This window comes from Sebastes umbrosus, assembly GCF_015220745.1.
Source record: "Sebastes umbrosus isolate fSebUmb1 chromosome 3 unlocalized genomic scaffold, fSebUmb1.pri SUPER_3_unloc_1, whole genome shotgun sequence".
In the NCBI taxonomy this organism is placed as follows: Eukaryota; Metazoa; Chordata; class Actinopteri; order Perciformes; family Sebastidae; genus Sebastes; species Sebastes umbrosus.
In genome coordinates, this window is record NW_023618430.1 from 27,501 (window position 1) to 54,835 (window position 27,335).

Consider the following 27,335-nt stretch of genomic DNA (forward strand, 5'->3'; position numbering starts at 1 on the left):
CTGCGATACGATACGGTACGGTACGATACGATACGGTACGGTACGATACGCTATGCTACGGTACGATACGCTATGCTGCGATACGATACGGTACGGTACGATACGATACGGTACGGTACGATACGCTACGGTACGATACGCTATGCTACGGTACGGTACGATACGCTATGCTACGGTACGGTATGCTACGGTACGATACGGTACGATACGCTATGCTACGGTACGGTACGATACGCTACGGTACGGTACGATACGCTACGCTATGGTACGGTACGATACGCTACGCTATGGTACGGTACGATACGCTACGGTACGGTACGGTACGATACGCTACGCTACGGTACGGTACGATACGCTACGCTACGGTACGGTACGATACGGTACGGTACGATACGCTACGCTACGGTACGGTACGGTATGATACGCTATGCTGCGATACGATACAGTACGCTACGGTACGGTACGATACGCTACGCTACGGTACGGTACGATACGCTACTGTACGGTACGATACGCTATGCTACGGTACGGTACGATACGCTACGCTGCGATACGATACGGTACGCTACGGTACGGTACGGTACGATACGCTATGCTACGGTACGGTACGATACGCTATGCTACGGTACGGTACGATACGCTACGATTCAATGATTTGAAATCAATACAGTCACTTTTTTTGCCAAACGTTCAGTCAGTGTGAGGTAAATGTGATGCTGACAGAGCAGGTCAGGATTCCTCAAAGGTTTTCTTGTGAGGGAATCAGGGATAAATTAACTATGGACATAAACAAGTAAACAACAATTAATAACAAACACAAACAGCTTTTATTACTAAATAATAAATACAATAATACAGTGATCAAACAGCTAATAGTGATCAAACGGCTGATGGCGATCAGACGGCTGACGGCGATCAAACAGCCGATAGCGATCAAAATGCCGATAGGATAGTGATCAAACAGCTGATAGTGATCAAACAGCTGATAGTGATCAAACAGCTGATGGCGATCAAACGGCTGATAGTGATCAAACAGCTGATGGCGATCAAATGGCTGATGGCGATCAGATGGCTGACGGCGATCAAACAGCCGATAGGATAGTGATCAAACAGCTGATAGTGATCAAACAGCTGATGGCAATCAAACGGCTGATGGCGATCAGATGGCTGACGGCGATCAAACAGCCGATGGCGAGCAAACGGCTGATAGTAATCCAGTAGTCCACCTACAGGGTTCATTTGGGCTCTTTTCATACATGAAAACATCTGGAACAACATGTTAAACTACGTCAGACTGACGTTAGTTGAGTTTCTGTTTAGTTTTTTTACTTTACTCCCGTCGTGATAACTCACCTCGCAGACCGTCTGCTCTCCGGCTGGATACGCGAGGCTGATGCCGCGTGCACGTAGATATCATGACGGGGAAAGGAAAGTCATTTTCTCTGAATGAAAAACAAATGTTCACGGTGAAAACACCCGGTGGGTGAAGCCGCCTCGTCAGGTGGACTGATAACACCTCATCACGTAACGCCCCCGAAGTGAAACTCTGCCGACCGGCGCCGTTCATCTGCATGCACGCTCGGATTTTGTCGACTAATCGATTAGTTCTTTTAGACACATTTTTATTTCCATACAACATATATAGGAGTGGTGAGCGTTATAGCAGCGTACTAACACCTCCAGATACATTACTATTATTCAGATAAATACAGTCAAAGGGTTAGAAGCACTCCTGTTTTTTCAATTAAAATTAAAATTAGAAAGTAAAAATAGATCAAATGTTCTAAGGAGTTTTATTACAGTCTGTTGAGGTCGATGTATTCAGAGAGGCTCCAACATCTCATCAATAATAGATGACACTGGCTGGTTGATATATGAAGCTACACAACATCCTGAGATGTGCGTCTCTACCCACAAAGCTGAAAACTCCACAACAAGCTGACAGAAACACTTGATATGTTATTGCATTATTAAATTAACTGGCTAACATATTACCAAACAGCGGCAGTATTATAGATATTACTCAGAAGGAGAGAACCTGAGGAAGGAGACGGAGGGTGTCTTACCGGAGTGGATGAACATGTGCTTGCTGTAGTTCTTCCTGGAACGTAAAGATTTGCCACAGTGCGTGCAGTCGAACGAGGTCTCGGATCCCTGGGAGGAAGGGGAGGGGCCCGCGGAGCAGGAGGAGGCGGAGGGAGGCGGGGCCGGGGTCATCGGCGCCGGAGGCGGGGCCTGCTGAGCGGGCTCAGTACCTGCCATGCTGTCAATCCCACCCATGGGCCCGCCCACGTAGAACGGAGCTGGCTGCGACTGGCTCACTGGGTACTGGAAGAGAAGCTGAGGACGGAAACAACGATGGTTCAAACATCTGTCCTTCACCAGAAGAACAGTGAACATCTGCTGAACTAATGAACTGCACTCATGATGGTTATTCCTTCTTTGGTTTTATTGTTGTATACAGATATGAGGGGGTTGGGAATGGTTGGGACATCCTTTTTTTATGGATGCACCGATACCCATACCGGTATCGGGTCCGATACTGTGCTCATGTACTCGTACTCGCAAAACGGCTGCGATACCACTTTACGGTGAGCGTCTATCATGTGCTGAGCGCTGCATCTTTGGTGTTCGACCACCACGTTACCACCATACCATAACGTTACCACCATACCATAACGTTACCGCCATACCATAACGTTACCTCCATACCATAACGTTACCACCATACCATAACGTTACCTCCATACCATAACGTTACCTCCATACCATAACGTTACCTCCATACCATAACGTTACCGCCATACCATAACGTTACCTCCATACCATAACGTTACCTCCATACCATAACGTTACCTCCATACCATAACGTTACCTCCATACCATAACGTTACCGCCATACCATAACGTTACCGCCATACCATAACGTTACCTCCATACCATAACGTTACCACTGTAGGGACCCAGCATCTGGCTGGTTTCAAGTGACCTCATGACCTCAGTAACCTGATCCTTGACCACAGGACTCATCTCAGTCCTCATTGGCTACAGTAACATTTCACCCAGAGGTGTGAAATTCACACAGAACAAAACCAGAGGAATGTCCTTTGTTCCTTCTCTTTCGACTCTTTGCTCTTCACCTCCTGACACAAGCTGACCAGCTGCTGGAGGTGACCCACAGCTCTTTCTTCTCATCTGCTCATCTCTCCTGACGTGCCAGAGGTGAGCTGCTGCGCTCTCTCTGCTCTTCATCTCCTCAACCCAGGCTGACCTGGTTGAGGTGAACGGCTCTCAAGTCCAGAACTTGCAAAACAGTTCTGGTTCTGATCAATGGCCTGTTAGGAAACAGCCATTGCAACCAAGGAACCAAACGGCAGACGACGCGAGTGCTCTGCCCTTTCCACCAGCTAACTTCAAGCTATCAAGCAAAGAAAGCACCAAACTAACAGCAAAGACGACCCCTTTGACTTGGAACCACAACTTCAACACATGGAATCACAAACCCTTTTCTTCCATGGATTGGTAACGTACCGGGCCTTAGCATTAGCAATCGCACAGGGCTGAGCAAGACTGTCCAACTTTGATTTCTAGAAAGTACTTGTATTGATTTGGTTTAATGTTATTCATTGAGTTTGACTGTGTTGATTTATCTGTATTTGATTTTTGGGTAACTGGCTTCGCCACATCTGATGTGTTTAGTTTATGCTTCACATAGACAAGGTCTTGCATGCAAACTAACCATCTTTTCTAACCCACTGCATATCTAACACACATAAAGATCACATACAGAAACTGTGAATTAGTTAAACATAAACATACAGCTTCAGATAATCTTAACCCCACATCACCCCCCTTCTTTGTCCTTCCTGAGCACATGGGTTCAGAAGAACAAAGAGGCCATGTGGTGACATGCTGATGGCCATCTTTGATTCCGCCATCTTTGATTCAGCCATCTTTGTAGTTTTACAGTGCCCGCCATTTTGTTTGTAGGCCATACAGACATTTTGAGACAAGAACCCATCTTGTTCCCCCCCCCCCCTCTCTCTCTCTCACACACACACCCCCACTCACACTTTGTTTGGTTTGTTTAGTTTAGTTATTTAGTTAGATTAATATTGTGTTTTGAACCTTTATTAACTTGTAAATAAATGTTTGTGGAATATACATGCTGGTCTGTTTAATGTTGCACAAGAGTGAATACTGCCAACCTCTGCTATGTCAAGAACTCCGATATCCTTCAACCTTTACTATCTATTTTGGTTATAGTTATTAATTTAATTATTAATCAACATTCCAAATTGATAGTTTAGCCTATATAATGAGACTATATTAACGTTTTGGTCATTGGTCCCTGATTCCAGGGTGGTGCCCCGTTTATTATTGATAATCTTTATTAATATTAATAATTCTATTATTATTTATTAATTAATTTGCTAATAACCAAAACCTACTAAAGTAGAACCCCTACACCACCATACCATAACGTTACCTCCATACCATAACGTTACCTCCATACCATAACGTTACCACCATACCATAACGTTACCATCATACCATAACGTTTCCTGTCCGTGACAGAGTTAGCATGCAGCTTTAGCTCTACTCTGTCTAGCTCTGCTTTTCCTGTCAATGTGTGAAACCCAAAGTGTTTCCATCCTTTACTGGATGTGTAGTGTTTACCACGCTGGATTTAACATGGGAGGGTGCAGGTCGTATCCATGACGACCCTCCAACGTTTTACACTCTCTGAGGTTTGTTTTGGTTGACGGATACGGAACGGATATGACGTCACGTCACTCAGACTACCACAATAAAAGCGGTAACTTCCTTCTGCCTCCACATAGACTCAGATGAAGCAGATATATCCATTCTGGTGTTAAAACATCTATTTAGAAATTGTAAAAAATAAAATCCCCTGCCATTGATCCTGATCTATTTGACTTCAGGATCTCTGACTACATACATGCTGAAAAACAAATCCCTAGAAGTGGATGATTCAACTCTTTCCCAAAAATCACAATATTGAATCACAATACATATCGACGTATTGTGATGGTATCGATCGGGAGCATGGTGAAGCGTCCCAGCCCTAACAGCCGCTATGAGAACAGTAAAGTGTTTTTTGAACATGTAACATGTTCTAGTAGAAAACCCAAAATACAAGTACGCACCTGAAAATGAGCATAACAGGTCATCATGGAGACAATGATGGAGTGTGTGATGGAGTCACTGAGCACACTCACCTGGTTGTTGATGGACTGCGTGGTTGGAGGCGGAGTCAGAGGCTTGTTGACCCTTCCTCTGGGGTTGAACGCCATGGCCTGAGGAGGCTCAGTCTGGGGCCAGAAGCTCTCTGAGAACACGCCCTGCTCATCGTAGAAATCCTGGGAAGACACAGACAGACAGAATAAAGAAACACCGTGGTACTATAGAGAAGAGAATCTAACCCTCATGTTTATTCAATGTTCTAGAAAGCACCTCCTTTAATGGGTCTCAGGTTCTCCCACATCCTGCCTGTCTTTAAGCACTTACCTGCTCCATACTGCAGGTGTACATCCTGTCTGTCAGATCCATAACCACACATGTCTAGTACTCCACTGTGTCTCCTCTTATGTACTAATAATGCACAGACCACATCCCTCAATATTTGAGACCAATTACTTGCACATGCATGAGCGCAGACGTTGGAAAGATCCAACTCGCAGAGTGCGGTCCGACCGGGTGAGCAACATTACTGTGAAAACAGCCGGTGATAATGAGACACGATGTATAGCTAGGGAGATAACCTGAAGAAGAAATACCAGCATGGGTGGAGCTGGCCTAACGTAGAGGAGCAGGAGATCCCAACAGGAGTCCTACTTTTAGTCTGTGAGTCTGAGGGAGTTCAACCAGACACGGAGCAGAAGGCAACGTGGGTTACAATCTCATTGATGGTGTATACAGTGTGATCCTGCACCAGCAGTAGAGACCATTATTTAATATATTCTCTGGAAATTCATTTGAAAAGCTGCTCACAAACTAAATAAAAACTAACGATTCATCTACTACACCGATGTATCCATTCATATTCCTACGATCCAACTACATCGATAGGTACTCGGCAAGTTGTCCTTAACGGGAGACGTATATCGATATAAAATCTATTTGAAACGCAGATATGGATTGTATGGACACTAAGGATTTGCACCTTGTATTTAAGGACGACAAACGTTATATGAAAGTGTTTTTTATCAATTTAAAAGGGACTCTAAGAATTGTGCTTGTGCTCGCTCTACATAGACATGAAGGAGCATCGCTCAAAACAGTGAGGAGACACGTCAGCTAAAAGCACAATATCACTCTATATTTCAGCTGCTTGGCAGTAATGTTAGCTGACCAGACCAAGGTCTCTCCATGAATCAATGCTGATCCTAGTGTCGGCTTTTCCCGCCTAAGCCTCCCGACCGCGGCCGGAGGGAACGGGGGAGACGCCGGAGTTTTGGTCGGAGACGATGACGTTTCTCTCTGCGGAGCCCCGTCACTTCACAAGACACGGGAAACCTCTGTTGGTCTGGAGGAGCTGCAGCAGTTATTTCTGCACAAACGTCCACTGAACATTCACTAGATATTCTCAGAGCTAAACTAACTCTTCTGCAGTGTGGAGTGAGCAGCATGCACGTGAGAGGTGGAGAGAGAGAGAGAGAAGGAGCGTGGTGTGTGAGTGAAGGCAGGCAGAGGAGCAGAGGAGCAGAGTACAGCAGAGACTCCGGTCCTGGAGACCAAAGCTACGGTCTCCCCCGCGTCCTCCGACCGCGGCCAACACTGTTTAACAGCTTCACTAGATACAACCAAGAGGTTTTGGTGCTTCACTGGAGTTTGAGTTGGAGTCTGAGTCTGAACAGCGGAGACACACGAGAGACCATGAGACACCGACCAGCAAGGATTTATACGTGGAAGAAGTTACTAACAGAACCTTTAATTGTTAAACACTGGTCCTTTAAGATAAAAATATTTGTAAAATAATAAATGTAAAATAATCAGTGCACCGGTGGCACAGTTTCTTTTTATTTTTGCAATGTTCTCTGATAAATTGGTCAGCGCTGAGATATGCAAGTAAGACACTTCTTGCCTCCATGTCATGTGAACAGAAGATTAGATTATTTCAAACAGTGCTGGGTAAATTCACGATCGCGTGCTTTGCTTTGCATGAAGAAACCCAACGTCTTAACCTCCCAGACTGAGTGGATTATTCCATTTCCCATCTTGACTTACTCTGCAGCACTTTTGAGCAAACTGACAGGCTAAAGCTGAATCCTTCTGACTGTGTGGCAGATGTTCCTTGTGTAGTCTGCAGGGTACAGCAGGCTGCGGCAGAAATCCGCTCCACCGTGTTCCCCCCCACACCTCCTACTTACTTCAGGACTTGTGACAGAAATGCTGAGAATAAATTTTACACAATGAGGTGATTCTAAAAGTTTCCTTCTGAAGGTCAAAAATGACCTTAAAATCAAGACTCAACACTTCAAAGCTGCATTCTGATGCTCTGAATGTTGTCCTTCTGCAAGCAGTGGTTCATCAATGATTTAAACTTTACATCATTAATATGGGTTTACATTTCATCATTTATGTCTTTGATCAGCTGCAGCTCCCCTCAGAGTGAAACCCACCTGTCCAAAGCCTGCCATGGATTCCTGGGAGCCCTGCTGTCCGTCCCGTCTCCCGTCCTCCAGGGTGTAGACGGTCCCATCTGGGTCCTGAACCCCTTCATCTTTCACCACCACTCCTTCTCCTCCCAGCACCTGGAGAGAGACAGATCCGTTTCAATGTAAAGTAGTGAAGACATTCCATTTATAACAGATAGTCTCTGAGAACAACAGCGAACGGACCCGGCTTCAAGCAATAAGTTTAACGACCTACAGTAAATATGCAGAAGTCCATAGAACATCGACACGGCAATTACTGCTGAAGTTCAGACGAGAGCTTCTCCTCGATCGTGCAAAGTGCAGAAACATCTCAGCGTTATACGCCAATGCAGTGTGAGAAGAGGGAAAAGCAGAAAAAGAAAGAAAAGCAAACCGTTGCAGCTCTGCATGCCTGAAAGCTGTAACCATGGCAACCCTTCCCCTTATCCCCCTACCTGGAGTCTTAGCGGCTGCCTCTGCTTGCGGCTGTGGCTCGCCCCCCTGTCTCTGTCTCCGTCTCTTCCCCGCTCTCTCCCGTCCAGGTCCTCCTCCTCGCTGTACCTTTCCATCCCCACCAGGTCATCGGAGAGGTCGGTCGTGTTGCCGCGGAGGCTGTCCCTGCCGATGCTGTCCACGCTGCCCACGCCGGAGCTGCAGCCCGCCGAGAGGTTCCCTGTGCTACTAGTGCTGGCTCCGTTGGCCGTCTGCGCCAACAGGTCTCGGAGCTTGTACCTGACGTCCTGAGTACAGCTGGAGCTCTGCTTCATGAGGATTGCGCCGGCGCCGGAGCCCAGTCCGTCGCCGCCGCACATGGATCCGGGGCCCATGTCGCCCAGCGCCATCAGACTCACTGTGTTGGCTTGCTCCATCGGGCCCGGGCCGCTCTCACTGACGCTAACGCTGGCACCCCCCAACCCGCCGCCCATGTTACTGGCCCCGCATTCAGCCATGAAGTTGGGGAAGTTTGCGTAACCTCCACCTCCACCCGCACCAACAGAACAGCTTCCGCTGCCGCCGCTCTCTCTTCCTTTCCCCCCGCCACGCTCTTCCTGCTTAGGGAGAACTCCTCCGAGCATCCCTCCTCCTGCTGCCGCCGCTGCCGCCGCCGCCGCCGTGGCCGCCGCCTTCCTCTGCGAGATGATCTGGGTGCACTCGTCAATGACCGTCTTGATCTGCAGGATGCTGGCGGCGGTGAGGATGCAGAGGGCCTGCGACTGCAGCACCACCAGCGAGCCGCTGTACATGAAATCCACCAGCTGCTTCACGGTTTCGGCGGGCACCAGCGGCGGCACAGAGATTTCAGAGTGACCCAGCAGCAGCTTGTCCTGGAAGAAGGGGCTGCCGGCTGCCAGGACGCAGGCGTGGGCGCGTAGCGAAGCATCGTGTATCCGCACGGTCACGTCGCAGAAGAGGCCCTCGCGCCGCTGCGTGCGCAGGGCCTCCAGCACCGACTGGCTGGAGTTATGAAGGTGGATGTAGTGCACGGTCTCGGTGCCGGACACCATGGCGGGAGGAGGCGAGTCGCTGGGGATGGGGTGGGAGTGGGGGTGGGGGAGCGGGGGCAGGTGTCTGGGGTTTTGCGTCAGCTTGAGGGATAAGGAGGACAGGGAGGGAAACGGGTACAGTGCATGGGCCACGGTGGGTCCGCCGCCCCTCAAACAGTCATGAGTCCGATGGAAGCCTGCTGCTCTGCTGGGGGTCACGTGTGTGAGAAGCTGCCTTCGTTGTCCTGAGAGGGAGGGACGTCTCCACCAGCGTCTCCGTTAAAACCCTGTTGAAAGAAATCACAATGGGTAACCAGGTGTCCCTCTTTACCAGGGACTGCACAGCTTTTATATCCCACATATTGAGACGAGTTCTCAAGAGTCACACCGCTGCAGGACAGATGCCGTCATCACGATCAAACTGAGCACACCTGGGTCGAGTGCAGGTTAACATTTCACCGTCTTCGCTACGCTACGCCCAACGGGGGGGAAATTATGAGTCACCGCAAAGTCACAAACTACGCAGATTAATGCTGAATATGAAGGACGCTACCACAAAGAAACAGACATCCAACCACAACAAAGACGACTCAGAAGAGGGTGAAACCGGCGGAAGGCGATTCTCAGAGAGGTTTTTTGCAAAATCTGCCATTTCCGTTTCACCAGGTGGAGGGGGGGGGGGGGATACTCCCGTCCAAGTCCTCCTCCTATAACAGTAAAGCCTTTCCTCAATCAGCACGATCTCCAGAAGGCAGTTCACCTTCCATTATTAGCTGGAGACTTGATTATTGTGATGCACCGTATGTTGAACCAGTCTTCCCTCGATCGCCTCCAACTGGTGCAAAATGCTGCGGCTCGCTTTCTAACCCCCCCCCCCCCCCTCCCCCCCCCGCGTACTTTACTCACTCTGTTGGCTTCCAGTTGGCTTTAGAATGGATTTGAAGCTCTTGATGTTTGTTTTTAAAGCCGTTAACGGCCTCGCCGCCTTATTGGTCCCAGATTTTAACTCTCCGCGAGCATAACGGAGCTTTGAGGTCATCTGGTCAACTTGTTTTAGAAGTCCCAAGGTCGAGGTAGAAACTGTGGGGTGATCGCTGCTCCTAAACTCTGGAACCAGTTCCCCCGATATACGCACCATCACTGACCGACAGTAGGACTCTTTAAATCTAATCTTTTAATACCTACTGTAGTAGCGCTGGGACAGTTTCCTCATGCTTTTGATTTTATGATATGTTATGTTTTTATTCCTGTTATTCCTTGATGTTAATGTGATGCTCTTTGGGTACCTTTCAGTTATCGTAAAGGGCTTTACAAATAAATGTTGATTGATTGTTGAATGAAGCGACACAGTGCATGTGAGTCTCAGACATCCCTCCAACCCTCACGATTCTCCCGGGAGACTCCCGTTTATCATCGCCTCTCCCAGTTTCCTCCCAGTGTCACAATCCTCCCGTATTTCTCCAGATAGATATATGACAAATGTTTACACCTTTTCTTTTTTTCTTTCCCTTTTTCGTGATCTCAATCTGTTTCTGGCGCTGCACCGCCGGTACAAGCTCTACTGTTTCCACCCAGACGACCATACAGCTGCAGCCAGAATGAAACAACGTCTCTGAAACTCTGATTCCTCAAGTCTCTCACGGGTGATGAGTATGATGTCACCAGACACGTTTAGCTCAGAGAGAGACGTGCTGGTCTGTAGACGCACTCAGGTGAAGCTTGGACATGATAGCTCTGTTATTTCCTTTAAGTTAGACATTATATCAACACTGTAGACCTAGCCTCTCAGCCTCCGTAACGTGTCCCACACTCTTTGGGATCCGGTAGATTCAACACTAAGCGGTTGTATTAAATGCTGAAACTCTTAGTCGATGAATTAATCAACATTAAAACTGAAATAATCACCAATAATTTTGAATTTATCTATGAAGCAAAAATGTCAAATATTTCCTGATTCCAGTTCCTGAAATATGAACTACAGCTGGACAGAACAGCTGGACAGATGTGATGAGCACCTGTCACCGTTTTACCACATTTTGTTTAGTGTAGAACTGATCAATTAATGTGATAAGCACTCAATGTATTAGTCAATAATGTTATTGATCATGTTGTCCACTGATCTGCGTTAGTTAGAGCGCGCACACGCACACACACACACACACACAGCTGGAGGTGATGAACTAGGAAGCTGTTAATGAATCATCTATTAAGTCTCGTGCATCATCTGGAACACCTGGACAGGACTGATGACAGCACGCGCACGTGCACGAGGAGTCCAGCAGCTCCTCTCCATCGGGTCACTGTTTATCTACATATATACATATATATATATATATATATATATACACACCATACAGACAGATGGTTATTATATATATATTATAAACGTTATTAACGGTTATTAACGGTTACTAACGGTTACTAACGGTTACTAACGGTTACCGGTTAAACAGCTGCAGAGAGAGAGAGAGAGGTAACAACAGCTGGATGACTGAAACAGCTGGTTAATCACCTGTAATCAGGTAGAACAGGTAGACTGACGAGCTGCAGCAACAACAACAAGACGTGAACAGCTAACAGCTAGCAGCTAACGAGAGCTAGCTGCTAGCTGTTAGCTGCTAGCTGTTAGCTGCTAGCTGTTAGCTGCTAGCTGTTAGCTGTTGACATTAGCCTCTAGCTGCTCAGTGAACTCTACCTGTCTCCCTGCAGACTGCTCCTCTGCAGCGACCAGAGCTCAGAGAGGAGAGCTGTTACAGCTGTTAGAGAGGTTAGAGAGGTTAGAGGTTAGCTGTCAGTCAGCAGACAGAAAGCTGCTCAACAACATGCTAACATGCTAGCTTAGCTACTAGCTTAGCTTATCTTAGCTAGCTAGCGCAGATTGCTCAACTAGTGCAGCTAACAGCTAGCAGCTAACAGCTAGCAGCTAACAGCTAGCAGCTAGCAGCTAACAGCTAGCAGCTAACAGCTAGCAGCTAGCAGCTAACAGCTAGCAGCTAACAGCTAGCAGCTAACAGCTAGCAGCTAACAGCTTCACCCGGTACAGAACACGGTACCGTGTTCCACTGACCCGGGTCAGAGCGGGATGCTGAACTACAGACAGCACAGACAGTACAGACCTGTTACCTGCTGAGAGGAGAGGAGGATCAGACTGATGGAGGCAGGAAGCTCTCTCTGCTCTCTCTGCTCTCTCTGTTCTCCACCAACCTGCTGAGAGCAAACACATGCACACTCGCAGACTCACATGCACACATGCATGCACATACACACACACAGAGCTCCACAGTTCCTGCTGAACAGCAGAGAGGCTGAAGCATCCTGATGATGACATGCACTAATACAGACACAACTCACACCCTGTTACAGTACAGAGGATACCTGCACACACTCATATACATGCATGCGCGCACACACACACACACACACACACACACACTCATATACATGCATGCACACACACCTGTACATACACTATCATTAACACACACACACACATATACATGCATGCACACGCACACACACACACACACACATGCACACACACACACACGCACACATGCATGCACACATCTGCACATGTGTAATGATTTGATCATATTGTCATTGTGTGATGCTTAAACAACAACATGCCCAGCAGCATTATTTAGATCAAATAAAGAAAGACAAAGGCAGAAAGCAGAGAAACAGAATAAACTACAAATATTACTAAACAAATAAACCATCCAGATGTTTTTTACAAGCTTGAGAAACAAAAGTAGACAACTTATAAACATTAAAATGAACCGCTTGTCTTCTGTAGGGGGTCAATATAGGAGACAATAACACAGTTAAACTGCATGTGATGATCATAAAGTGGGCATGTCTGTAAAGGGGAGACTCGTGGGTACCCATAGAACCCATTTACACTCACTGATCTGGAGGTCAGAGGTCAAGGGACCCCTTTGGAAATGGACATGACAGTTTTTCATCGCCAACATTTAGTCCGACGTTGGAGCGTTATTTGACCTCCTTCCCGACTGAACCTATAGAGCCTCTGAAAGACAGTCGAGTCAGTAAAGACAGTCTAACGTGTGATATTCCTCCTAGGGGAGTTGGTTCATGGCATCAGCATAAAGGATGGGATTAATACACTACATTAAATGTGTTGTATTGGATAAGTACAATAACAACAATGTAATCCAGACAGAGATTGATATTAAACCGTGATGAAGCAGGTGTTGACAGATGTGTTGGCAGATGTTCAGACGTTCAGTTTGCTCTCAGGGTGTGTGACTGTGAGTTCTCTTCTCCGTGTGCTGCAGCCTGGTTCCGGCTGGATGAACTGCAGTGACCTCAGCGGCAGCAGGTCAGGTGAAGTCAGCACGGAGAGATCAGCGTGTACTTTTCAAGGGCGAGAAAGACTTGAAGTGAGTACAGTGTAGTATACTGCAGAGACGAGGAATGTTCGACACGTATAACTAATGCTGAGTGAACTAGTAGGAATCAAGTCGGATGAGATGAAGTCAGGCACGTGGAACACGTCTAAAAACGATGTGAAACATGCATCATGATTGACTTAAAAAAACACTGATGGGCATTTTTTAAAACTCATTTTCTGACATCCAAAGACTAAAGGAGTAATTATTTAATCATAACAATACAAACACTTATCCAGCAACACGTTCTTTATTTATTTAACGCATCCCCTGCATCTGATGAAGAGCAACCAAACCCAGAGGGGAAACTCTGCTTCTGCAGACATCCAGAAGATTGATTCTGTCATCAGGTTGTCGTTAAGCTTATTCTAGAGCATATTAAAGTTGCTGTATGTTGATTTGCACCCATCATATTAACCAGTTATCTTATTAATACCATTTCTTAGAAACGATAGCATCTATTGATGGAAAAGATCCCTGAAAATAAACGGTCTAATTTCTTAAAGGCAAAACCATGTTTTCATGCATTTCATGGTCAATTCTGAGATTTTCGGCTATTTAGCTTCTTGTTTCTTATTGCTGACGTATTAGAGTTAAAGGTTTAACAGAGGGGGTTTTGGATATCTCTTTTATCACTCCATAAATCAGAAAATACTGTCAACAGCCAGAAAATAATAATAATTTTCATCATGTTTTTAGGAATATAATGTTGTATAACTCAGGCTGTGAATGAAATATGAACAAACCCCTCAGTAGAAACCTTCAGAACATAGAGAGGAATGAAACTGTAAAGTCTGGAGGATGTAAGAGCTGCTGAAGTGGAGATCTCTGGCTCAGAGTCTGAGAGAAAAAAAACACTAATTTAGAGAAAACGGTCTTTAAAGATATGGATTGTTAAATTCTATACATTTAAAAAGACACTAATATGTTAACTAATAGATACCAACATGAAACTTCCCCAGTTATTATTGACATGAAGAACACCTCTTCTTTTAGACTAGAGGAAAGAAAACATCCTAAATACACATTCAGGTGTTTATTTTACTACTTTGTGTATTTATGTCTGTAGTTTATTATCATTAGATAATGCCTCATTTGCATATTTAAACATCACATTTCAGAAAACTTGTAATACAAATACTAATTGTCTTAATGTGAGTAACCGACTGGGGAAGTTTCATGGTGATATCTGTTAGTTAACATGTTTTACCAGATTCACCTGTAGTGTCTTTATACAGTATAATAATCCATATCTTTAAAGGCTGTTTTCTCTAAATGAGGTTTTTCTCTGAGACTCTGAGCCAGAGATCTCCACTTCAGCAGCTCTTACATCCACCAGACTCTCCAGTTTCATTCCTCTCTATAATCTGAAGGTTTTCACAGAGCGGTGTGTTCATATATCATTCATAACCTGATTTATACAACATTTTATTCATGCGGAAAACTGATTTATGGAGTGATAAAAAGAGATATCCACCATCCCCTCTGTAAAAACATTGGACTCTAATATGTCAACAAAATGAAACAAGAATTTTTAACTGGTTTTATCCAATGTTCATATTTCTGTTCTGGAAATGTATGAAAATTAGCACATATTTATTAAGATAATGCCTCATTTGCATATTTAAATGTAACATTTTCACAAAACTTGTAATACAAAAAATAATGACCTTAATGTGAGTAATCAGCTGGGGAAGTTTATGAGTTAATGTTTCCTATTCACCTGTAGTGTCTCCCCTTAAGAACACCTGTCAACGTGACAACTAGTTAGAGATTGGATGTATTATCAATCAATACTTCTACCTTCACTCCTCCTCCACTTTAAAACAGCTGCAGCTGTCACATCTGTAGCCCGTATCGGTGTTAATGCTGAACTGCAGCTGTCACATCTGTAGCCCATATCGCTGTTAATGCTGAGCTGCAGCACCACCAACACCTCAACTAAGATCAATGTGAAGATCATTCCTCTCCTCCTTCGTATCCCATAAGTGCCTCAGATCTTCTGTAATTAACGGCCCGTTTCCACTCCGGTCCCTCCACCCTCCCTATAGCGGGAAACTGAGTTACATTTTGCATCCAATCTAGAATAGAAATATATATATATATATATATATATATACATATATATAAACATAGAGAAATCATAAGAAAATTTAAATAAGAAATAAATATAACAGCAGTGCAAATGATAATAATGCTGAAAAATAGAATCTATCATTACTTGTGTATAAATGCAGGAATAGTATAAATGAATAAATAAGAATATTAGTTAAAATGTTCTGTATAAATAAATGCAGTGTTAATCTCGGAGTAAACCAGATTACTGCACAGCTGAATTATTGCATCAAATTATTGCACCCTGTTAAATCAGTATTGCACAGTTGAAGATATAATAAATTAATACATTATGGGGCTATAGCTCCTGATAGGGGTAAAAAAAATTATAAATATGTTGTTTAAATATGTATAAATATACAACACTCCCCCCCTTTCTTCTGTGTATTATTATTAATTTCTTTTTTGTTATTATTATATTCTATTTTTAAATTAAATTAAATTAAATTAAATTTCATCTAATTTAATTTAATTTAATTTAATTCAATTTTGAATGCTGATTGTGTTTTCTCTTGTGTACTTATTGTGTTTGTTTCTAAGCTTAATTACTTAGAAATTGGTTTATAAACTATTGTAATTACAAACTCTAAATTGCACATATGAAAACAACCTCGAAAAAATAAAGTATATATAAACATTAAAATAAATATACAACACTTTACAATCAAATGAACACGCCTACCGTTTCCTAGACTAGACGAGGGTATATCTGATATCTATTTATTGAACTTGTGACGTGTGTATGACAATAAAGTAGAATATAATTGAATGTCTGTCTTTGAGCAGTTTACAGTAAATGTTTGTACTAAACGGCTTTGCTCGTCGTCAGTAAGGGCGGCTGGTTGAGTCGGCATCGATGCAGCTCGCTGTTGGAGGGTTTTATAACCCACTTCCACCCTGCTGGTTGGTTTGGGATGGAGGGTTACAGGTTTGGGATGGAGGGTTACAGGTTTGGGATGGAGGGTTACAGGTTTGGGATGGAGGGTTACAGGTTTGGGATGGAGGGTTACAGGTTTGGGATGGAGGGTTACAGGTTTAGGGATGGAGGGTTACAGGTTTGGGATGGAGGGTTACAGGTTTAGGGATGGAGGGTTACAGGTTTAGGGATGGAGGGTTACAGGTTTGGGATGGAGGGTTACAGGTTTAGGGATGGAGGGTTACAGGTTTAGGGATGGAGGGTTACAGGTTTAGGGATGGAGGGTTACAGGTTTAGGGATGGAGGGTTACAGGTTTGGGATGGAGGGTTACAGGTTTGGGATTGAGGGTTACAGGTTTGGGATGGAGGGTTACAGGTTTGGGATGGAGGGTTACAGGTTTGGGATGGAGGGTTACAGGTTTGGGATGGAGGGTTACAGGTTTGGGATGGAGGGTTACAGGTTTGGGATGGAGGGTTACAGGTTTGGGATGGAGGGTTACAGGTTTGGGATGGCAGGTTACAGGTTTGGGATGGAGGGTTACAGGTTTGGGATTGAGGGTTACAGGTTTGGGATGGAGGGTGGGATGGAGGGTTACAGGTTTGGGATGGAGGGTTACAGGTTTGGGATGGCAGGTTACAGGTTTGGGATGGAGGGTGGGATGGAGGGTTACAGGTTTGGGATGGAGGGTTACAGGTTTGTGCAGCAGGCCTCTGCTTGACAGTTTAAGAAAGAGACACCAGGATTTACTCCACAACAAAATATAATTTAATGAATTCACTTTTCACCGTGTCGATCACAAATCTATATGGATGTAAAAAATGAAACGCAGAAAGGTAAGATGATCCAGAACTCTCCTCTGTCTTAATGTAAGGCATGCAGTCTCCACAGAGCTTTGGACATTGAAAGCTACAGGTCATTACAGCAGGACACACTGCCACTAATACACACACAAAGCGCTCGTCGTATCCACTCCGGCCCAATTAAACATTGATTCTCTGCACATATACGATGAGTAGAAGTGGGATTCATCACAACACCAAAAGTATAGTAGTTCACGAGTAGCAACGGGATCCGCTAACACCTCGGCGTGGGGCTCTCCTGCCCTCCAGCTCCGGAGGAAGAGACGCTGCTGGAACACTTTAATACGTGAGTTACACTGATAGTTACACAAACAGGTGGTTAGTAGCCAAGCACACAGTGTGATGGTGTTGCACATAGATGAGGATGATCTGAACAGCCGTGACTCTTGCGTTGCGTTGGACCCTTTGCAGCGAGCCCTTTTGGAACCGGTTCAGTGAACCAGTGGAGCCTGTAGAGACGAGCGAGAAGGACGTCCTTCATTTAGACGTTACACTGCGTGTTGGAACTCTCGTATAGAAAAAGACATTTTCTTGTGTCCATGGTGGAAATCCTAATGACCTCTGGGATTCAAAGTGGCTCAGCTATATAAATACAATTATATATTTGCCTCCATATAAAAATAAAATTAGCAATACACAAATATTGCACACTAAGGAGTTGAGATTGATCCGTTGACTGACGAGCTGTTGAGGAGAATGTACAGACATGTAAATAATAACCCCTCTGGTGCAGTATAAATAAAGACTTGTTATCATATTTAATGCCTATTCATGCAGCAGGACTCTCTGGCAGGGGCGGAGGGGGGTCGGGCCAGGCGGGGCAGAGGTGGAGTCACGGCTGCCAAGGGGGAGATGGAGGTGGGCTGTGCGGTGGGTGAAGGTCACGGTGGAGCAGCAGGTAGTCCTCCTAACAGGACAGGTATAGTAGAGCTCCTCAGTGCTGCTGCTGCGCGTCCAGCTCTCTCTGGCGGCAGCCCACGGCGGTGATCAGGGCGGCCCCCTTGCCGCTGCCGTCCTCCGAGAGCAGGAAGTTCACGTCACATTTTGGGGCGAGTTCCTTCACCGTCTGCTGGAAGATCCGAGAGAAGCTGTGGGAGGAGAGCGACAGGACACGCTGGTTAGGAGGCGACTGGAGGCAAAGACATGACACATGATAAATATACATCATTTCACAATTCTTAACGTAAACTAATCCTCTTTATGTCCTGTAGGTTGTGTCTTCAGTTCAACACTAACATGCTATTTATATATATATATAAAACAATATGTGAGGTATTTTAGGACGTCCAAAACTTAAGTATGAAACCAGTGAAATATTACAGTATCCAAACACTGGACACTAATGCTTTTAAAATTAGTTCACACTTCTCTTAAATCATCATTTGGTCACATAAGGTTGACACAGGTTACCATGGTTACGCATCCCCAACCAGCATGAGACTCTCAGGTCATCCAAACAGATAGAAACTACTGTTTATGTTGAACGATAGTACACCTGTATGTACTGTATGTAGTTCATATAGGGGATTTCAGACGGAAGTAAACGTGGACCCACAGCTGTTGCCTAGCAACGCAATTCTGTTGAAATGGCCTATAGCTGTCAATCAAGCTTTACAGCGAGGATGAGCAGCAGCGTGACGCAAGAAAAGTATGATGACGCCCTCTGGAGAAGTGAGGATGGACTGAAGCTAAAGGAGCTCCTCTGGATGTGATTCAGCGCAGTCGTCCAGTTCATTTAGTAATGGATGGACTTGCATTTATTTATATATATATATATATATAGTAATCCTGCTTAGTGAGAACAAGTTATTGTTTGGCAAGTCTCGAGTTTTTGCACTCAAGCCCGAAGTGAAAACAGGCAAGTCCCGAGTCTTTGACTTTGAGTTTGGAGTCCTAAACAGGTCACAATGAGCTCTTCACCAAATGGAACGTCATTTTAACAACAGAGGAACCGGCGCTCAGTAACCTAACGGTAGTTCTTCATGCTTTTCTCCTGCAACTGGATCGGATGTCCAGAGCTCAACAAAAAAAACACTTTTCGGGGATTCAGCTAAAAACAACAAAAGATATAGAATTCAGTTTGTTCAGTAAATTTCACCCCACGAGTAAAGGATCTCTCAAAAAGTAAATAAAGCCAACATCTCAGACACTGTCGGAGTTCCCCCCGGTACCGGTACCGGGCAGTTGATCGTCTCAGACACTGTCGGAGTTACCCCCGGTACCGGTACCGGGCAGTTGATCGTCTCAGACACTGTCGGAGTTACCCCCGGTACCGGTACCGGGCAGTTGATCGTCTTCATGCACACACTATTTAAATGACAGACGTGTTAATCTCTGGTCGTTGGTGTTAAAGTCCAAGTTGAGTTGCAGCTCTTTTTTATTTTGTCAAGTGGAGTCTGAAGTCATAAAACGTGTGACTCAAGTCGGAGTCAGGTGACTTGAGTCCACGTCTCTGCCTGGGAGTCGGCCTCTGGTGTAGGTTGACTATCAGTGTGTTCCAATCCGCGTACTTCTGTACTAACACTTACTATTTTGAGTGCATAAGTGCGTTCACACTGGGAAGTACGGCAAAATGCAGTGCACTCAAAGTACCCGGATGTTGTACTCTAACGGTCAGATCGTTGAGTGAGGAACGCTGGACACTTTCCACACTCAACTGTCGCCATCTTGGCTACGTAGCGGAAGGGGCGGAGCCACGACCACTATTCAAACATACGTAAATAACAGAATAAAACAATACGTAAACATACCGGTGCATTTTCAGCCAACAGGAGGACACATCGTAGGCGACGACGTTGGAAACGTCATTTCCACTCTGCTTTCATGTTTTCCAGAAGATGTTTTGGCGGGTAGCGAGCCGCGGTCAAATGATGCGATCGACATTTCCGGTCAGTGCGCCGCAGAGTATTCGATTTGAGACGACCCTACCCCGCTGAAGTTTATGCACTACTCAAGTGAGTACAGAGTGCACAACGTGCACTACATTGAAGTGTACTTCTGGAAGTACGTGGATTGGAACACACTCTTAGTTTTGGTGAAGCAAGTCCCCTAAAAAAGACAGAACCTTTTCATCCTGATGAAACTCAATCTGTTCTGTAGTGTTGTAGAATGAATGAAACCTCCCCAACCCACCTCCCCTCATGTTCTCATCCCGTGTCTTACTGTGGGTGCAGCTTGTAGAGCGTGCCGTCCACGCCCACGGTGATGTCCAGGTGGTCCACTCCTCTGTTCTCACGGATCTTGTCCACCACGGCGGCCATCCCGGCTCCGCAGATCTGAGCGGCGCGGCGGGACACGGTGCCGCACACCTCCTTAACGATGATACTGTCATCGCAGGTGCTGTCGAGCCCCAGCTGCTGCAGGATGGCCCTGACCTGCAGCAGTGCCAGACGGTCGCTGTGGAGGGGGGGAGAGCGGGTCAGAGGTCAGCCGACAGCAGGAGAGTCACCGGATACCTCCCAGCTGTTCCCAGAGGCTGAGGTAGGCTTAGACAGTGGAGAGACTCAAGTCCTCCTCCTCTCATACCTGGCTGTGTTGTCACACCAGATGCTACTTCTCTGACAACAATGCATGAGCTTTAGTGTGTCTCCATCATACTGTTGTATTCTGACTGTATATATCAACAAGTACATATCAGATCACTTTACAGCTCTGACAACTAGTTCTGCTGTTCCATGTTCTTTAATTTGGTTTTTCCTACTTCCAGGCAGCCACCAGTTAACCCCTTAAGACCCACAACAGACCTGTTCCAGAGTCTCAGCCCTACAGGGAGAAGTCAACTCTGTTTAGAGACCCCAGGATGCAGAGATATCCAGACACACCATTTAACAATAGGAGACAATAACACAGTTATACTGCATGTGATGATCATAAAGTGTGCATGTCTGTAAAGGGGAGACTCGTGGGTACCCATAGAACCCATTTACATTCACACATCTGGAGGTCAGAGGTCAAGGGACCTCTTTGAAAATGGCCATGACAGTTTTTCATTGCTAACATGTAGCCCAACTTTGGAGCGTTATTTATTTTTCCTTCCTGACATGGTACCATGACATGGTTGGTACCAACGGATTCCTTGGTTTCTCTAGTTTCATATGATGTCTCTACCTTCCCTCCAGCCCTAGAACTGAACCTGCTACAGCCTCTGACAGACAGTAAAGTCAGTCGGGTTATTTAACCTCCTTCCTGACATGGTAGTATGACCTGGTTGGTACCGATGGATTCATCATGTTCTAGTTTCATATGATACCAGTGTCTTCTCTCTAGCCTTAGAACTGAACCTGCTAGAGCCTCTGAAAGACAGTAGAGTCCATCCCGCGGGTCTCAGGGGGTTAATGCAAACTGCTGGTCTGAAGCTGAGATCACAGCTTTCTATCTGAAAACCATCAAACTTTAGTTGCATAGAAATGTGATGAAAATAATTACATAGCAAAAATAATGTGCCTATCTTTCTGAAATAAGAATATTTGACCACTGAAATGATTTGAAGGTGTATTTTGACCTTTAGATAGAACAATAGTTTGTAACAAACACACTAGTGTCTGCCGTTGGATCTGATATGTGAAACAGCTACTGCAGCAGATTCCCTCACCTCTCTATCTGGGACAGGAACTTGGTCTCGAAGATGCCCCTGGTCTTCAACGTCTCTGAGATCTGTCCCCGGAAGAGGAAGCCACGCCTGGTCAGATCGATCAGAATCTGCCTGACGATCTCTCCAAGGTACATCCCGCTGCACATCTTCTCATATCTGACACGCAGAGGACACGTAGAGGACACGCAGAGGACAGAGACAGATGTAAACACCAACACTAACAATACCTGACGATCTCTCCGAGGTACATCCCGCTGCACCTCTTCTCATATCTGACACGCAGAGGACACGTAGAGGACACGTAGAGGACAGAGACAGATCTAAACACCAACACTAACAATACCATATCTCTTATATGAATTGTGTTGAGCTATGCAGATATGAAGATCTAGTTTATCCACCGGAGGTGTCTTCACCTTTGTTTGCCTTCGTTGAGCGAGTTCTCGTCCACCGCCTGGTCGTACTTCGTCCTGATGTCGTCCAGGCAGCCGTTGTCTCCGAACGCCCCCCACTCCATGTTGACACACATGCGTCCCTCGTTTCCCTCCACGATCTCGATGTTCTTCGCCTCTTCCATGTAGCAGGCGTTACTGCCGGTCCCTGAGAGGACGCACAGCCACAGACCGCCGTCAACCTCAGAACCCCTCAACACTTCCTCATCTTACAGGATACAACACTAAGACACCTCTAACTGGAGGTTAGTGTCTCCTACTGGGGCTGGAGGTCAATATCAAACCAGTGTGAGTATATAGTATACTAGTTCACCATCGAATCATTTACCACATATTGTCACCTTTGGGGTGAAGTGTACGCTATATTAAGAATATTTTCATCACTTTACCTTGCCGTTATCTCTGCTCTCTTCAAAGATATATATTTATTTATTTTTTAAATTGATTTAAATTGATTTTACATTTTTTATGTATTTATTTTTGCATTCATTTCATATTTATTTTTAAATTAATATATTTATGCATTTATTTATTTATGTACGAATCATGCATAAATAAATAAATAAATGCATTTTACATAAATAAACACATTAATTTAAAAATATATATAAAATAAATGCAAAAATAAATTAAAGAATTAATAAAAATAAATATCTAAATGAATAAACGTAAATAAAGATAGATATATAAAGAAGCAAATTATTTATGTCACATTTTATCAGTTAATTAATGGCTACATTTATATTTATTTAAAATATATTTTTTTATTTTGGCAGGTTTCGTCCTCCATAGAAAAGGACTCTCTGACGGCACAGCTGGTACTCCCGTCATGCTTCTTCAAACTGGGGGCGTGCCGACCGTCATCTAGTGCAGGTAATAAGACTCTGACTATGGAGAAGTACTTCATACGAACACACTGAGAAACACCCCGTTAAACTCTTCAGAACAACTGACCTGCGATCAGCCCCACCTCACAGTTGGGTTCCTCGTACGCACAGGTCATCATCGTCCCCACCGTGTCGTTCACTATGGCAACCACATCCAGCTCAAACTCCTGAGGAAACAAACAAGGTAGAAGTATAATCCAATAATAAGTCAACGGTACTTTAAATGATTAGAATGGTAAAGAAAGATCGTTTCTCCATGTTGTTAATACATAACATCACTTCTGTTTCCAGCTGTTCACTCAACAGTAAAGCAATGTTAAGTCCATGTTTCATATCCAGTAGTTGTTGAAGAGAAGGATTAATATCAGGCCTGGTAACTGTTCAAACGCCAAACTGAACACGATGCACTTCACTCACATTCATAATAAAATACACACAAAACACAGAACACACACAGAGCATCATCTCCGTCATCACGGTGCTCAATCTGAAGAGTTTAAAAGAAGCCCGTCACACTGCAGATGCAGACACACCTCTTCCTCCTCCTCCTCCTCAGTATCTGACATGCTATTACAAGGATAACCACACCGTCCCGCTCTGCTTTACCTGTCCGGTAATGATCTACAGTCTCTTAATACTTACTGGGTTCTCCATCTAAAAGGGTGAAATCGATATCAGAAACTCAAAAGTGATGGTGAAGAAACAGAAACAGATAAAGAATCAGAAGTGAAAGGTGTGTCTTCATAATGAGTTCATGATATAATGTATAATAGGTGCTGTTAAGATGAAGGTTTACACAGCGGGGGGGTTTAGTGTCTTTATGCTGAACTTTATGTAGTTCAGTCTAAACATGTCAGTCTGCCGGGATTAGCATGTAGCCGCGAAATGTACTAGACCAGAGGTCAGAGGTCAGAGGTCAGCAGCCTGCGTCTCTCCAGCTCCTCTCTGTGGAGTTATCAATATGAATAACTGTTTGTTGTTTACAGTTTCATGTTTATTGATCATTGTTGTATGTCTATGGTACGACGGTACGACGGAGTATTAGGGCCACATTGAGGAAAAAAATAAATCTGAGATTTAGAGAATAAAGTCAGAATATTATAAAGTAGATATTTTACCTGTTATTTTCTTTTTTTCTCGTAAAGTTATAACTTTATTCTCGTAGTATTACGACTTTATTCTCGTCATATTGTGACTTTATTGTGTAAATCTCAGATGTGTTTTCCCTCAGTGTGGCCCTAATCCTCCGTAGTACATAGTCTCTTTGGCCCTCACTGCATTAGACTGATATTCTATATACTGAGACTATAAACTGAGTTTCCTTCATCACAGTGATCACATGTTTAGCGGCTCCAGACAGATTGATTTTGATAGTAAAGGTTGCTGACCGCTGATGTAGTACAGTAGGTTGTATTAGGACTGTCTTCACCGTTAGAAGAGCTGTATTAGAGGGTTCCTTTATCATACAGAAAGGATGTTCATCTGTATTCCAGTACTTCTGTACAGTTCCAGCTGGTAGACACAACAAACACACCATGCTGAAGGACTTCAGATCATCTGAGATCACTTCATCCTCATTTCAAAGCATCGCCACAGAGGTTTGTTGAGAGGCAGTTAGCAGCATCCGTCCGTCAGTCACACCTTTTATATACAGTATGTGTTGGTGCATTAATAAAAACAAAGCGTATATGAAGTCTTTAAGTTGTTGACAACACATTGAAACTAAAACTGCATCGGAGCGTCAGCGAAGCAGCAGACAGGAGTTAATGTGAACCAGCAGGAATATGGCCCGTACAGATATAGATATATAATATATATAATATAATATAATATAGACGGTATGCAGGGTACTGTTGACAAACAATCAAACAATCAAACAATCAAACAATCAAACAATCAAACAATCAAACATTACTCAAACGTGTAATAGTTTTTGCAATGATGACTTTAAAGGAGACACATTAGGCTCATCTTCAGGTTCTATTTTAGGTTTCTACTTGAACATGTTTACATGCTTTAACGTTCCTCATCCTGTCGTCTGAATATACCTGTATTCACCTGTCCGTCTCAATATACCTGTATTCACCTGTCCGTCTGAATATACCTGTATTCACCTGTCTGTCTGTCTGAATGTACCTGTATTCACCTGTCTGTCTGTCTGAATATACCTGTATTCACCTGTCCGTCTGAATATACCTGTATTCACCTGTCTGTCTGTCTGAATATACCTGTATTCACCTGTCCGTCTGAATATACCTGTATTCACCTGTCTGTCTGAATATACCTGTATTCACCTGTCCGTCTGAATATACCTGTATTCACCTGTCCGTCTGAATATACCTGTATTCACCTGTCCGTCTGAATATACCTGTATTCACCTGTATGTCTGAATATACCTGTATTCACCTGTCTGTCTGTCTGAATGTACCTGTATTCACCTGTCTGTCTGTCTGAATATACCTGTATTCACCTGTCTGTCTGTCTGAATGTACCTGTATTCACCTGTCTGTCTGTCTGAATGTACCTGTATTCACCTGTCTGTCTGTCTGTCTGAATATACCTGTATTCACCTGTCTGTCTGTCTGAATATACCTGTATTCACCTGTCCGTCTGAATATACCTGTATTCACCTGTCTGTCTGTCTGTCTGAATATACCTGTATTCACCTGTCCGTCTGAATATACCTGTATTCACCTGTCTGTCTGAATATACCTGTATTCACCTGTCCGTCTGAATATACCTGTATTCACCTGTCTGTCTGAATATACCTGTATTCACCTGTCTGTCTGAACATACCTGTATTCACCTGTCTGTCTGTCTGAATATACCTGTATTCACCTGTCCGTCTGAATATACCTGTATTCACCTGTCTGTCTGTCTGAATATACCTGTATTCACCTGTCCGTCTGAATATACCTGTATTCACCTGTCTGTCTGTCTGAATATACCTGTATTCACCTGTCTGTCTGTCTGAATGTACCTGTATTCACCTGTCTGTCTGTCTGTCTGAATATACCTGTATTCACCTGTCTGTCTGTCTGAATATACCTGTATTCACCTGTCCGTCTGAATATACCTGTATTCACCTGTCCGTCTGAATATACCTGTATTCACCTGTCTGTCTGTCTGTCTGTCTGAATATACCTGTATTCACCTGTCCGTCTGAATATACCTGTATTCACCTGTCTGTCTGAATATACCTGTATTCACCTGTCCGTCTGAATATACCTGTATTCACCTGTCTGTCTGAATATACCTGTATTCACCTGTCTGTCTGAATATACCTGTATTCACCTGTCTGTCTGAATACACCTGTATTCACCTGTCTGTCTGAATATACCTGTATTCACCTGTCTGTCTGTCTGAATATACCTGTATTCACCTGTCCGTCTGAATATACCTGTATTCACCTGTCTGTCTGTCTGAATATACCTGTATTCACCTGCCTGTCTGTCTGAATATACCTGTATTCACCTGTCTGTCTGTCTGAATATACCTGTATTCACCTGTCCGTCTGAATATACCTGTATTCACCTGTCTGTCTGTCTGAATATACCTGTATTCACCTGTCTGTCTGAATATACCTGTATTCACCTGTCCGTCTGAATATACCTGTATTCACCTGTCTGTCTGAATATACCTGTATTCACCTGTCTGTCTGAATATACCTGTATTCACCTGTCTGTCTGAATATACCTGTATTCACCTGTCTGTCTGTCTGAATATACCTGTATTCACCTGTCCGTCTGAACATACCTGTATTCACCTGTCTGTCTGTCTGAATATACCTGTATTCACCTGTCTGTCTGTCTGAATATACCTGTATTCACCTGTCCGTCTGAATATACCTGTATTCACCTGTCCGTCTGAAACGCTCCGTTTTAAGCCCTCCCTCCTGAAAACAGCCCCGTCTGCTCTGATTGGTCAGCGGTTGCGGTGTTATGCATCTGCATCAT

At 44.4% G+C, this 27,335-nt stretch overlaps 2 protein-coding genes and 1 long non-coding RNA gene across 13 annotated transcripts in view; 1 reads left to right on the plus strand and 2 right to left on the minus strand.

Annotated features, from left to right (window-relative positions):
* Positions 1 to 12,503, minus strand: part of zbtb45 (zinc finger and BTB domain containing 45) — a 17,812-nt gene extending 5,309 nt beyond the window's left edge. For 3 of the 5 annotated variants that reach the window (XR_005205896.1, XR_005205895.1, XM_037762613.1), the window contains exons 1-5: positions 12,262 to 12,503; positions 8,117 to 9,432; positions 7,647 to 7,778; positions 5,244 to 5,384; positions 2,067 to 2,340 (exon numbers count right to left, since the gene is read on the minus strand). Coding sequence is in view for 3 of the 5 variants with exons in the window: in XM_037762613.1 (XP_037618541.1) it covers positions 2,067 to 2,340; positions 5,244 to 5,384; positions 7,647 to 7,778; positions 8,117 to 9,166 (1,597 nt within the window). In the remaining 2 variants the exon portion in view is untranslated. Of the gene's footprint in view, positions 1 to 589; positions 1,443 to 2,066; positions 2,341 to 5,243; positions 5,385 to 7,646; positions 7,779 to 8,116; positions 9,433 to 12,261 lie in introns of those variants that run through there. The other 2 variants (XM_037762615.1, XM_037762614.1) reach the window with 2 other exon arrangements.
* Positions 12,504 to 16,544: 4,041 nt separating this feature from the next.
* LOC119484103 lies at positions 16,545 to 17,540 on the plus strand. The gene is made up of 2 exons (XR_005205894.1): positions 16,545 to 16,621; positions 17,262 to 17,540. It is a non-coding gene; the product is annotated as an uncharacterized LOC119484103 (long non-coding RNA).
* LOC119484101 (hexokinase-1) overlaps positions 17,332 to 27,335 on the minus strand; it is a 42,194-nt gene continuing 32,190 nt past the window's right edge. For 5 of the 7 annotated variants that reach the window (XM_037762605.1, XM_037762608.1, XM_037762611.1 and 2 more), the window contains 6 exons: positions 24,022 to 24,033; positions 23,447 to 23,546; positions 22,457 to 22,640; positions 22,041 to 22,196; positions 20,612 to 20,845; positions 17,332 to 18,537 (listed from right to left, as the gene is read on the minus strand). In XM_037762605.1, coding sequence (XP_037618533.1) covers positions 18,384 to 18,537; positions 20,612 to 20,845; positions 22,041 to 22,196; positions 22,457 to 22,640; positions 23,447 to 23,546; positions 24,022 to 24,033 — 840 coding nt within the window. In that variant the 3' untranslated portion in view covers positions 17,332 to 18,383. Of the gene's footprint in view, positions 18,538 to 20,611; positions 20,846 to 22,040; positions 22,313 to 22,456; positions 22,641 to 23,446; positions 23,547 to 24,021; positions 24,034 to 27,335 lie in introns of those variants that run through there. The other 2 variants (XM_037762606.1, XM_037762607.1) reach the window with 2 other exon arrangements.